Source organism: Schistocerca gregaria, chromosome 2 (genome assembly GCF_023897955.1).
Source record: "Schistocerca gregaria isolate iqSchGreg1 chromosome 2, iqSchGreg1.2, whole genome shotgun sequence".
In the NCBI taxonomy this organism is placed as follows: domain Eukaryota; kingdom Metazoa; phylum Arthropoda; class Insecta; order Orthoptera; family Acrididae; genus Schistocerca; species Schistocerca gregaria.
The window spans coordinates 618,372,103-618,386,397 of record NC_064921.1 but is presented as its reverse complement, the minus strand read 5'-3'; the positions used below and the strand labels follow the sequence as shown (position 1 = coordinate 618,386,397).

Below are 14,295 nucleotides of genomic sequence, written 5' to 3'. Positions count from 1 at the left end.
AATAAATGCAATAATTTTAGTAGCTGTGTGACCGGTTACGAAGTCTCGTAACCGGTTGGCTCTGACTAGTATTAGCACGCAATCTGACTGCAGAAAATAAAAATAAAGAATGACAAGGAATTTTCATTGCCACAATCGAATTATTAAGTCCCCTGCAACTATAAAAGCTACGAAACAACAAAGCACAAGTGTAACTGTTCTGTGTGTGGTAGTGTGACTCAACGTACATGTATCTGGCTCGGATCTTTCTCAATACGACAAATATTTTAAGCATGAACTAATCGAAAAACCAGAAATACTATAATTGCACATAGATACCAGAATTACAAGTCTAATAAATGAACACGAGCCAGATGCCTTGTTGACTGTACCTGTGAGCAAGAGGCATTGTCATTAAAGAAAACTGTAATACCTTTTTACCTCATTATATATTGACGAAAATTTTCCATTACACCAGCATTATAAATCAAAAGCCCATCTCCTCAAATACACTCTGACAATTGCAACTTCTTCCATCTATACATTACACCAACCGAACGGCATCTACTCTCTCGCCCAACAGGACAACAACTGCCCTCGATATCCTCTGAACTACTACTGCACCAGTGGAGGCGGAGGAATAATAATCTTTCGCGCAATCTCTGGCGCTGTGACTCAGTGTAGCCACCTTTCACAGTTCTCAGCCTTTTGAGGACCTTCCATGTTTTATATGGGAGGTGACATCCTTTAGCAAACTATTCTTTAGGGTTATTCCAGTAGCTCTCTGATGGTGAGTTACGCCAAAGCTGTATTCGACGCTTTGCAGGTGACGTTAAATGTGGTTCTGTTGATGGTAGGGCTCGAACTGGGCGCAGACCCCCGAAGCCATGGACCCAAGCTGTCAATAAGGCACCGAACAAGCTGGTAGTGGTGTGAGCTGTATTTACATGGAATGGAGTGGGTCCTCTGGTTCAACTGAACTGATCATTGACTTGGAATTATTATGTTCAGCTACTTGGAGACCATTTGCAGCCATTCAATGACTGGAATTTTTATGGGTGACAGTGCGCTATGTTCGCGATTGGTTTAAAGAACATTCAGGACAATTGGAGAGAATGATTTGGCCACCGAGATCGCCCGACATAAATGTATGCGACTTAATCGAGAGTCAGTTCGTGCAAAGAATCCTGCACCGGCAACACTTTCGCAATTATGGACGGCTATCGAGGCAGCACGGTTCAATATTTCCGAATGGGACCTCCAACGAGTTGAACTCGTGCCGTGTCAAGTTGTACTACTCTGGCCAAAAGTAGGTCCGACACGATACTGGGGAGGCATCCCACGACTTCTGTCTCCTCGCCGTACACTAATTACAGAAAAGAAAACTGCAAACACCCCGCTGCCGTGCGCTGCGCCAGTGAGTACGAGGAGTGTGGCTGTTGGCAGACGTGTCGGGGGCGTCGCTGCTGCGCGCCCGCAGCCCCTCGCTGCGCACCGTGCTGGGCCTGCGGCTGAGCGGCGCCGTGGCGCGCGCCGCCCTCGCCTCGCCGTCGCGACGCCTCGCGCTGGCCCGCGACGCCGCGCGACGCCTCTACGCCCACCACCTGGACGGCATCGAGCTCTCCGTGGACGACGACGAGGCCGCCTCCGCCGCCGCCGCCGACGCCGCACCGGCCGCCACCGCGCGCCAGGGGCTGGTCGCCCTGCTCAAGGTAACGCCTCGCCGTCTCTGCCAGCAACTGCGGTGGCTCGATGGCCGGGTGCAAGTCTTTCAGTAGGACGCCACTGACGCAGTTTGCGTGTATTTAACCTACCCCAGGTTTCAGACTGGGAAAAGAGAATCTGTAAACTGGTCCTCCCTAGAACCCCATCTTCTTCCGAGGCGAGAGACCTTAAGTTACGCGTCATGGAAGAAATTAATGCCCCTCTCTAATGTTACACTTAGCGAAATTCCCTCTAGATTGCTACTTAACTACCGCGTGATCAAAAAGTCAGTATAAATTTTAAGACTTAATAAACCACGGAATAATGTAGATAGAGACTTAAAAATTGACACAGATGCTTGGAATGACATGGGGATTTATTAGAACAAAAAAAGTTCACAAAATGTACGACAGATGCCGCTGGACAACAAAACGTCAGTGACTGCGCATGACAATCGTGTATAAAAGGAGCTGTAATGAGAGAGAGAATCAGATGCGCCAGAAATCGCAGCATGTTCACGTTACCTGAAAAGGCGCTTTTAGTGAAGCTGCATTACCAGAATGGGGTATGTGCTAGTTCAGCATTACGATCCTATCGCAATAGGAAGGAGGTTCGAACGGGTAAAGGTCCGTTGACAAATGCAGTTCTGGCGAGAATGATTTCAAAGTTCGAAGCCACGGGTTGTTTAGACGATAGACCGTGTAGTGATCGACCGAGCACAAGGCGTAATGCTGCTGAGACAGTTCAGGAAGAAATGGAGACTGTAGCGCGTTCGTCTATGCACGGGGAAGTCAGCAGTCGTGCAGTCGCACGTATTACCGGCATTCCATACACTACTGTTTGGTTGGAACCCTCGGATGCTATCCGTAAAAAATCCATCGGCATCATGAACTGTTACCTGGCGATTTAGTGAAGCGGAGGGCATTTGCGGTGTGGTCGTTTCAAAAGATGGCGGAAGATGACGATTGGTTGTGTAACGTGTTGTGGACCGACGAAGCTCATTTCACGCTCCGAGGGTCTGTCAACGCCCACAACTGCAGAATTTGGACTACCGAAAATCTACAACTGTCGTGGAAACTACATTGCACGACGAGAAAGTCACGGTATGAGCTGGATTTACCACATCTACCGTTATCGGGCCTTTTTTCTTCGAGGAAATGTGTGATTCTGGTTTTGTAGCTGCTACCGTGACGGGTGAGAGGTACGCCGATATGTTACAGAATCGCATCATCCCCAGCCTGGCTGATGAACACCTGATGGAACGTACGATGGTTATGCAGGATGGCGCTCCACCCCATATTGCTAGGCGCGTGATAGATCTCTAGCGCGCGTCGTTTGGTGATGATCGTGTGCTCAGCCGCCACTTTCGTCATGCTTGGCCTCCCAGGTCCCCAGACCTCAGTCCGTGCGATTATTGGCTTTGGGGTTCCCTGAAGTCTCAAGTGTATCGTGATCGACCGACATCTCTAGGGATGTTGAAAGACAACATCCGACGCCAGTGCGTCACCATAACTCCAGACATGCTTTACAGTGCTGTTCACAACATTATTCCTCGACTACAGCTATTGTTGAGGAATGATGGTGGACATATTGAGCATTTCCTGTAAAGAACGTCATCCTTGCTTTGTCTTACTTTGTTACGCTAATTATTGCTATTCTGATCAGATGAAGCGCCATCTGTCAGCCATTTTTCGAACCTTTTTATTTTTTTGGTTCTAATAAAACCACATGTCATTCCAAGCATGTGTGTCAATTTGTACCTCTCTATCTACATTATCTCGTGATTTATTCAGTTTTCAAATTTATACTGACTTTTTGATCACCCAGTACATCTCCAAATGGGCATCTGTTATGCGGAAGAAGCTGCAACGAGAAAACTCACCCCCAGTTCAGTTTTCTATACGTCACATCCTATCCATCATGGTGCATTGTTCTACCACAGAACGATAACTATGACACTCAGCAATAAGAGGGGAACAGCTTACAGAGACGTCTAAGCTGCTTCCCATCATCACAGTTGCCCATTGGATAAGGTGGTACACGGCTTCTGCAAAGCTTTAGTAATGATCATCGAGTGTCCTCACTTCTAAGTACTAATATTTTGAAGAATCAGCCTGAGTTGCACAAATTTTCTGGTCTTTACCAGGTTTCGGTTGGTTGGGTTGGGTTGTTTGTGGGAAGAGACCAAACTGCGAGGTCGAGAGGCGGGATTGAACCGTCGTCCAGACTTCGGTTGAATTAATCTTCAGAAGCATAAAATTACTGTAACATGCCAGAGTAAGGCACAGTCAACATTAAAATTAAAACCTATAGAATTAAAACTACTTGACTGAAGCCCAGCCCCGGCATCTCTTCACCTCGCGGTCGGTTGTCAGCGGCAACTACGTTGGCCAACTTAGTTGCCGCTGCCAACCGACCGCGAGGTGAAGAGATGCCGAGCTAGACTTCAGTCAAGTACGGTAGCTTTAATTCGACATGGTACCACGGTAGTGTGGGTTTTAATTTTAATGTTGACTGTGCCTTACTCTGGCATGTTATAGTAGTTTTATGCTTCTGAAGAAGGCTAGATTAATTTAGCAGATACCTGTTAAAGACCAGCAAATTTGCGAAACTGAGGCTGATTCTTCAAAATATTAGTCTATCACAGTTGCTGACGGGGCTGCAACATGCTAAAAATTCTTAGTCTTCTAAATACCTTGATGGTGCAGTGTGTTAGAAATTATTACCTTTCACTCATAGCGTTGACTACTCATTATTGACAGGCGAAGCCGAATATATTGTGTAGAGATGCTTCTTAGACATTTTTTCCCCAAGCAGAATGTATAAAATAACGTGACTTTCCCTGAAATAAACACCTTATTTAGAAAGCTTCTTGTCTTGTTTACCTGTAAAACACTGACACTGTATTTCTTTTCCAGTTGCATCAGTATATCACAGATGCGACGTAATCTTCTTGTGAACATACACTGAATACTCAATTTTGAGTGATGTGCAGTGCATGCCTACCTCTGTTGTTAGTCATACCCACTAATCTAAGCTACCTCATTGTAGCTGTACGTGCAGGGACAGGAATACACTAAAGAGGACTCTTATCTTTAGAAAGAAGATCGTTATAACTGCAGAAACGAAACAATTCCTGGTGGAGCTACACTGCCAGATATTCCATAAACCATATAAAAAGTAAGAAGAGGCATCAGTGGTGTAACAACCACATAACCTGAATCATCGATCAGCGGAAATATGTAGTGTGGCACCTTTTCCTAAGTTGGACGATTTTCCGCAATCTCACAAAGCTTGCTAGTTTCCCCCTAGTTCAATAATTTCTCCACCAACCGTCAAATTTAAACATGTTACCTTGTTGCTCCATCTGCATATTTCTAGGGTAACAGTCTACTGGCGCCCAGAAATTTATATCTCTAGACGACGTAAATGGATGCTATAAACCTCTAATCAAATTTGTGTATTGCTTTAATATGGCTGTTATACGTGCCTGGAAGTTTCAAGGCAAGGAAAAACGTGCAATGTATAAAAACTCTAAAATAATCGTACAAAGGAAAGAAATGAAGGTAGTTATTGTGAAGTAGAAGGTACTAATGAGTTTCCATAAGCCTCAGAAAATCATTCCAGGTTAAATGTCGTAGGACACGTGAATCATCGAGGCTACTCCAGACTTTTACAATCTGCTATCTCTGTGCAGGCTCTCCGCACTGCCCTGGACTCCCACGGACGTGAGAAGCGGGACTACCTGGTGTCCGAGCAAGTGTTCGACGACTTCACCACCCAGGAATACGAGCCCACATGGTGAGTGCGGCAGCCTGGAGCGCACACTTTCATTCTCTGCGTTATGGGTCATCTTCTAATCATATACTAACGCCATTTCACGTCGAAAAAGACTTCCCATCTCTCAATATTTCCTTAATATATAAGGGTTTGTGTCACTCCATCGTTACACACCACAGATCCACAAAGAGAGATATCTGCCTCGGTTGCTTGCAAACTCGTGGTGATTAAAAAAAAAAAAATGTTCAAATGTGTGTGAAATCTTATGGGACTTAATTGCTAAGGCCATCAGTCCCTAAGCTTAACCCAAATTATCCTAAGGACAAACACACACACCCATGCCCGAGGGAGCACTCGAACCTCCGCCGGTACCAGCTACACAGTCCATGACTGCAGCGCTCTAGACCGCTCGGCTAATCCCGCGCGGCTGATTTTAATCACCAAGCACGAGCTGCAGGAGGTGATTCCTAAGAGGAAACAAACAAGCATTCATATTTGGGCCATTTCCATGCTGGAGTCAATTTATTCATATTATTTACGGCTCAATACAGTACATTCAACAGAACATCAACCAGAACAATACCCACCCGTTGACTAAGCAAAATCACTGAGAAATGGTACTCACAAACCAAGTAATGAAATGAAACTGTAAGGTTCCAGAAACCTTTTCAAGTCTCAAAGATCTTTGATGTATATAAGCAGACCGAAGCGAAGAAGGAAAATTTGTATGAAGGACGGGATTAGAACCCGAGTCTCCTGCTCACAAGGCAGAGGAGCTAAGCGCTGCGCCACCCTGGCTTGCACAGCTGCCTCCCTCCTCAAGCCAAACTGCCAATCACGCCTCAGCCCACTTGTTGTTCCCCCTAAACTCGAACAACATTGTAGAGGCTCTCCAGTCATATTAGAATAGCATCGAACTAAATGGGGGTCCAAGTAGTACAGCTATAATATAGGCGTTCCAGTTTGCTCGACCTTGAACACTGGCAATGTCACGTGCAGTCATTGTCTTGAATGCATGATGTCATCAATGACCATGATACATGCACGCATCGTGTCATCAGTGACCTTGAACACACGACATTATCAACATGAGGGGTTAGAAATTTAAAAATTTAAGATGGCAGATAGAAGGAAATTTAAAAATTTAAGATATTGGATGGTGACAAATATAAAGAAGAAAGATAATTTAAACAGTGCAACATGTTGACAGAAAATATTTTCAGCGAATCACAGTTCATGATAACAATGGTGGGAAACTTTTACAATAAATGTTCCACTATGTATTTCATCTCTCTCTATTTTATTACTTAATGTTTATGTCAAATACTGTGCTGTCTCATAATGAAATTTAATCTTTGCCCTTGTAATATGTATCAGAGGGAATGTGAAAGGAAAAACTGAAAAAAATACTCTAGATGCCAAATTTATTATAAAAAATATTACATTTATAAGAAGATTGTAGGCATCTTGGTTGAATGTGCAAATTCATATACATTCTTGTTACGGCAAGGAATATACAGAGTTTAAATTGTATAATGTTTTTACATCCAGTGTTTTAAATTTTCAACACACGCACAATACAAACATTCTCTTAATATAGAAACGATTGCATTCCTAAGAAAGTTAGATAAACACGTCACTGATTCCACTCATTAACGTGTGTCACACATACGTGCAAATCCACAAACACCTGCACTGCCTGATGCCAGTGATGTGTCAGGTAGGCTAGGGCCAGCTCTAACACAGTTCACAGTTACCATGCTTACGTAGGCTTCTAAATGAAATTTTCTCTAAACCTATTCCCTTATACAGCTTTTGGTTGATCATAAAACCAGTATCGATTCTGGAAATACTATTTGGCTGGCGGACTTTAGGTCCCACAATCGATTTTCGCTCCATGCAAAACCCTCAACCACATATGTGTCGTGATACGGGTGTCAGCACCCTACTTGCTTTTCAAAATGCTGGTTAATGTGAACGTAGTGATTACGTGTGGGGCGAAGGAAGAGTAGTATTCCAAGTATTTCACTGGCCATGATGTTATTACTCTCCGTTATTTAATTAAGAAGAACGGAATTTTATATTTGTTATATAAATGCTGACATATTTTGTGAATTAGCAAACCCGAACTGCTTGGTGAAGACCTCTTATTCTGTGTAATTGACTAATTTGTAAGCTGCTAAATCATTATTTTCCTTTAGTCGTAGAGGCTATCGTACACAGTAAATTGCAAAGTTTCAAAACATTCCAGATCTTCGAAATGTTGGTGTACAATACTGTTCTAGCAGTGACCTGTAACGCACGTGATATGGCTGAACGTATAAATGAATTAAATGGTGTCTATAATTTTTCTAAAAATCTCTTCTTGACCAATCTCGTCATCCTTGTCCTGCTCTTAATAATATCAGCAGAAAATCATAATATCCGTTATTTAAACAATATGCTAAGTTGTTGATAGTCTCTCTTCACCGTCCATATGAATACGGAACATCTGCTATACAGGCAACTTACGCTCGAAAAACCGTTATTTTGCCGGATTAGCAAACTCAGTTTAACTACTGACATGTAATCGCGAAAGGTAAATCGATTATCGAATCTAATTGTCGTCTCGTGCAAGCTGCGGTGCTTGTAAAAGTAGGGAATGAGAGGTGAATGAGTTGTGCGCGACATCTTATCGCACAAAGGCTGCACCTATTTTAAGGTATGTGTGTGTGTGAATGAGACAGGCACTTTTAGTCTTATAAATTTTATCTTTCAGATTTTGCAGCAGAGGATGATAGCGTTTAGATGTTGCCGTAGTGATCTTGTTATGATATTGGATTTGGAACTAGTCAGGAAGTGGAATGTTTGCTTCATTAGCACACAAACATTCAGCGCCAATAGCTAACAGCAAGTAATATGTGATCCATTACACCGTCACTGATCAGACTGTCACAACATCAAGATGCATGGAACTCAATCACGTTTCCTGCATTCCCAGCGGCTAATAAAGGGCAATGGCGAAATTATTGAATAACTAATAAGGTTACAAGGGGAACTTTTGGGAAACAATCCATTTAATATCTGCTGGCCGGTGTGGCCGAGCGGTTCTGGGCGCTTCAGTCTGGAACCGCGTGACCGCTACGATCGCAGGTTCGAATCCTGCTTCGGGCATTGATGTGTGAGATGTCGTTAGGTTAGTTAGATTTAAGTAGTTCTAAGTTCTAGGGGACTGATGACCTCAGATGTTAAGTCCCATAGTGCTCAGAGCCATTTGAACCAGTTAATATCTAATTTACCAAGTCACGATGGTAAATACGTATAAACTGCATTCCCGTCCCCAATGACCACGTCCTAGTCGGGACATTAAATCCAAATATTCCTCAGACTGAATGCTAAGTAAAATTCAGACACAGATTGTTCCCCCCATACAGGTCAGAGACACGGAGTGAGAGAAACTGATGTACAGAAACAGAACTAGAAACAGCTTTCACTCTGCACCTGAAAAGCTATTACAAAGTACAGTTGATGAAAGAGAAGCGTTTTCCATCAGTGTTGCGCTGCTATCTCCTAGGTACAGATGTAGATACAACCCAACTTAACGTGCAGAACGATGTTTTGGTTCCATTCCATTCGCCCGCCGTCCAGTAAAGGAAATGAATACTGGTGGCGTGAGTAGGCCGCGGCAACACACTTAGCTGTCGCCGATCTCGCGGCAGGTAGCATTCACCACGGGTCCGCCGCTCTGCCCTTGACAGCGGGGTTGTGGAACAGCACAGACGTGCCGATCCTTTCGATAGCGGGCCCTTGCCTCACCTAATCCGGCCCCATTCAGAGTGGCGCTCCGGTGCCATTTGTCAAGTGGACGCTTTGAATGCAGCGCGACAAGCCATTGCACTGCGACCTGGTTTACCTGCATTTCAGTACAGTCATACTCTCTCTGTACACAAGCCAGCTGCCACGCTTTTTCACTCTTCTCCACCAACAGAAAACTTCATCTGAGAAATGATAAAGGGAAAAAAAAGAGAGAAGATTCAATCGGTATTAACGCTGCATTAATCACAGGGGCCATATGTAGTGGTTAGCCTGTAAAAGTAGCAAATGATAGAGTAATGGTCATATAATACAGAACCTTTGGCCCTTAGAAATCAGTTTTGACATTCTACTTAGGCACTGTCTTTCAGATAATATGTTTCTCTCCCTATAAATTGTACCCACTCGTTTGAACATCTCGCTTAAATGAACATTACGCCACAAGAATAACCATATGAATACAGCCAGTTATGTACAGAATGTTGCGTCCATCCCTAAAACCCTGAACAATTCTAGCACCTTAAAAAAAATTGCAGGTCAAATAAATAAATAAAATGTTTACATAAATAAATTTACAGAGGTAAACACCCTGCATATGTACACTGGCGGGTGGAGACAACCAGAGATATATAGCGGTACTGTTGTGGTGGTTACTGTTGATGTATTCAGTCCAAAGACTGGTCTGATGCTGCTCTCCAGGCTATATGTCTTATAGAACCCTCTCCACCTCTGTAAAGCTACAGCAACCCACATCCACCTGACCCTGTTCACTGAGGTCAAGCCTTGATCCCCCTCTACAAGCTTTACCCACCCAAACTTCACTCCATTACCAAATTGAAGATTCCTTGATGCCTGAATATGTGACCTATAATCGATCTCTGCTTTTTGTCAAGCTCTGCCATAAATTTGTTTCCTCATCGCTCGCATTTAGTAACTCTTCATTATTATCTGATCTACCAATATAGTCTTTTGGTATTTTTCAATAAACTCGCATTTCAAAAGCTGTTATTCTCTTCTTGTCTGGAATACTCATCGTTCAAGTTTACTTCTGAACAATATTCCAGACAAATACCGTCAGAAAAGACTGCCTAATACATAATTTACACCCGATGTTAAAAAGCTTTCTCTTTTTCTGAAACGATTTTGTTACTATTATCAGTCTGTTTCTATATGCTCTCTACTTCGGCCATCGTCAATTATTTTGCTGCCCAAACTTCAAACTCCATGTAATTCTTCTAATGTCTCAATTTCTAATCTAATTGTCTCAGCCTCGCCTGATTTATTGCGACTACATTCCATTACCCTTGATTTACGTTTCTGGCTTTTCAATTACATACCCTTTTTTCGATATCGTCGTTGCCATTTAGTGCTCCGCAAAACTGCGACAAGTGTTGCTGTAAGAGAGAGCGCAGCTGGGTCAAGACATCGTTCACCAGACGAATTGCGATGAGGGGTTGTTATAAAATTAGAAGAAACTCACTCATTTGTTACTACAAAACAGTCCTCAGCCTAAGTCCGACAGAAAAAAGTCTGTGTCTGCCTGCAGATTTTGTAAGTAGACAGACAATCGCAAAGCCCTGACTTAGCTGCAATCAGGCCCCGTTTGGATCAATTTAATGCTACTGTGATTTGATCTTCAACAACTACGCTGTCGAAAATAAGAAGAACACACATCTAAGGACTGTACCACCAACTCTCTGGACAACTGATGAAGTACACATAGGCCAAATAAGTGTCAGACGATACGTCCAACTGCTAAGTTACATGGTAGTATCTTCACACACATTTCTCAGTTTAGAACAGTACCTGCAAGTCTGTTTAGAGATGCTGACAACTGTATGTGTGGAAATGGAAAGTGAGCTGGCTGCCGAGTGAACGGACACGTTTCCAGGTCTTGTAACTCGAGAAGGCGGCTCATTAGCATGTGTCGGTCAGATAAGCCGGCTGCCTCGCATGGGCCCCTTCGACTGGCAGGGCTCGGCAACAGCTGCCGGCTGTTCAACTATGAGGAACGTTCTTAAGGTTATCGGTCTCACACAGCGATGGCTTGAATGTGACCAAAATATTGGGCTGGTGACTGAGTTCGTAGCGTTTTTCCATAAGTTTAACAGACAGATACACATAACAGAGTTTAGTCATCAATAATACATTCTCTTTCACTATTGACAACAGTCTACCAGTGCTGGGGTAACTTTTCGAATCTGCGACTGTAGAAATCACATTATTTTGAGGAGCACATTTTCATCCAGAAAGGAGATTCCTTGAAGGTTGTTCGATAGACACTTGTAAGGGTGAAAATCGGAGGGTGCAAGATCAGGTGAATCAGGTGGTAGCGGAATGACTTCCAACACAACTTCTGTATAGCGTTTTTGTCAGTCTGGTAGAATGTGGCTCGGCTTTATCGTGGAGTAGCACCACTTCACGCATTCTTCCCTGTACGTGGTTCTTGTATGGTGTCTGCAAGACGTCTCAGTTGTAGACAATAAATGTAAGCAATGATGGCTACACTTCGGGGGAAGCACTTCGCAGTTCAACACGCTGTCGCTATCCCACCAGATGCATAACATTATCTTTTGTGGATTCGCGCATATCTTTGTACGGGTAGTAGCTGATTCGTTTGGACTCAACCATTCCTTTCTTTTCGTTATGTTAGCATAAAGAGATCATTTCTCGTCACCAGTAATGATACATGATAGGAAAGGTTGGTGCAGTTCACGAGCGAATTGATGACAAACAAGCATAGACGCACATATGTACACCCAATGATTTTTTGTGATTTTGGTTTAGAGCATGCGTACGCATACACCCGATTTTTGAACCTTCCCCACTGCATGCAAATCTCACACGAGGGTGGAATGACCACAGTTCATCATACTTACCACTTCTCGAATACACTGACGTGGATCATTGTGGAGTTATGCAGTTAAACGATCTTCATCAAACCCCGAAGGTCTTTCTGAACGTGGAGAGTGACTAATGTCAAAATGATCTCCTTCCTGCTCTGTCTGGTGGCTTAATCGCCAAACACAGCGCTTGTGTTTTGTGGCTGCAACCGCTGCTGTCGCCTCTCTATTGATTTCAGACAGAAGACTATGTCGGAAATGTTCCGATTTCTCCACTTGGCACTCCATTTTCTAGCGTCCACAGTTCCACTCATCTCCAAATAACAATACGTAAACTCATGTAGCAACAGTGAACTACAAGTAAAAATGACAGCCGATAAATAAACCCATAGCAACCGGAATACCAAGATGCAAAACAAAAACACTCCGAACTTAGCATCAACCTAATACTATGGTCTCTGCACAACACGACCCTCTGCAGCTTTGCAGACGTACGCTTAGTCGCATGCTTATGTAGATTATGTCAACAATCTATTTTGAAGGATTCCACGAAGAATGGATGAAAGTGAGTTACAAGCTCTTATGAAGTAATTCCTTTAGAAACATTTGGTCCCAAAGAATACAATGACAATAAATGATTCATCTACTTTCTCGAGGATTAAGGACGTGCAGCAAATATAAAAATAGGTGTGCATTCGACAGCTCACGACGTCCAAATGATAATGTTCGAGCTCGCTGAGTATGCAAAAATTTGGATATGTGGCGTACAGCACAGTTTAGACGAAGTTTTGGGTATACCAAGATTCCCGTTCATTAGGTGCCGCCTCAGTTAACCGTCGACCAAAATTACCCTGGAATCGTCATTGCCGAAGAGTGTTTACATATGTTTCAACGTAGTTCGAATGAATTTCTTGGGCGATTCACAAAAATATATCCTTCTACTTCCTGGCTTTATCGCGCGTTTTTACGGAGTCGACACGTTAACCTGGGTTTGTCAATGTGGTAGAGGGTGGCCGGATGCACTTTCTGTCTCCACAACTCCCCCCCCCCCCCCCTACCGCAGGACGGAATTCATGTAGCTCAACAGTCTGCATATAGCGTAATAGAATGTCCTCGAAGTGTTTACGAATCGTGTAACTGAAACAGGACGAGAATACTAGCCCGGTATGAGCGCTCGAATATGTGTCCGGGGTGGGGGCGCCTACCCGAATCCCGGAACTAGCATGTTAACGGACTCGGCTATCCGGGCCGGTATTCCACAACAGCAAATGAAACATCAAGTGCGCTGCAAAAAGCAAAATTGGCTCAATCTGCAGGAAAAATCATCTTATGCCTCGACCCATCAACCTCTCTCACAAAATACAGCAGCCGTTTGGAGAACCGTCGCTGACGTAGCTCGCACGGTGTTAGAGACCCCAAAGTAGTACGCTTTGTCATCAGTATGACAGCTCAATGCCTGTGGAACCGAAATAAACGATACCTATCAAACAGATTTTATCCCAAAAAGGAAATGAAAAACTAATGTACTTTTGTCTGCCATCGAGTCTCCGGTAAAGTGAACACAGTCCTATGGGAACATGGGACTCGTCATATTTCATTCCAGTAAGAAATATAAAAAGCGAGTACCGTAATGTGAAAGACGATCTAAGTCTCTGATAAACTAGTGCTATTAGGCATTTTATGGAACATCTCATATGCGATACATGATATGAGGGATAGACCACTTAAACAATCGACGGTAGGTGCAAGAAGAATCGACGACATACCCGTCACAAACAGTCAACCAAATCATCTGTCTTAGTGCCATACCTGGAACACAATTATGACTGACCTACAACAGAAACACAATTACGGCACTGCCTCCAAGTTTCTGCAGTAGTTTCGTTCGGAGTCTACAACATAATGAAGCGGGGAAAAAGAAACGGGGACTGAGTTCTCAAAGGTTCGGGCTCCGGCACTCAGTTTATCAAGATTTCGATAGTCACCTCATGAATGAGAACCGAAAACCACTGAGGAGAAACTCATTTCGTCAAACTGGCCGACTTGGAGCAGGACGGGCAGCACAGGATATTTTAATTTCCACTGTCTATACTTTTACAAATAAATTCATAAAACTTTGTCAGAATGACCAGGAAGGGTTGACGATTCACGCTTATAGCAGTGGAAGTTCAAAAATATAACAAAATATATTTTTTTA

At 43.5% G+C, this 14,295-nt stretch overlaps 1 protein-coding gene across 1 annotated transcript in view; it reads left to right on the top strand.

Moving 5' to 3' along the window:
* LOC126335901 (uncharacterized) overlaps positions 1 to 14,295 on the top strand; it is a 204,773-nt gene that overhangs the window by 91,709 nt on the left and 98,769 nt on the right. Inside the window, exons 5-6 of the mRNA XM_049999373.1 lie at positions 1,426 to 1,691; positions 5,381 to 5,484. Of these exons, the coding sequence (XP_049855330.1) occupies positions 1,426 to 1,691; positions 5,381 to 5,484 (370 nt within the window). The remainder of the gene's footprint in view (positions 1 to 1,425; positions 1,692 to 5,380; positions 5,485 to 14,295) is intronic.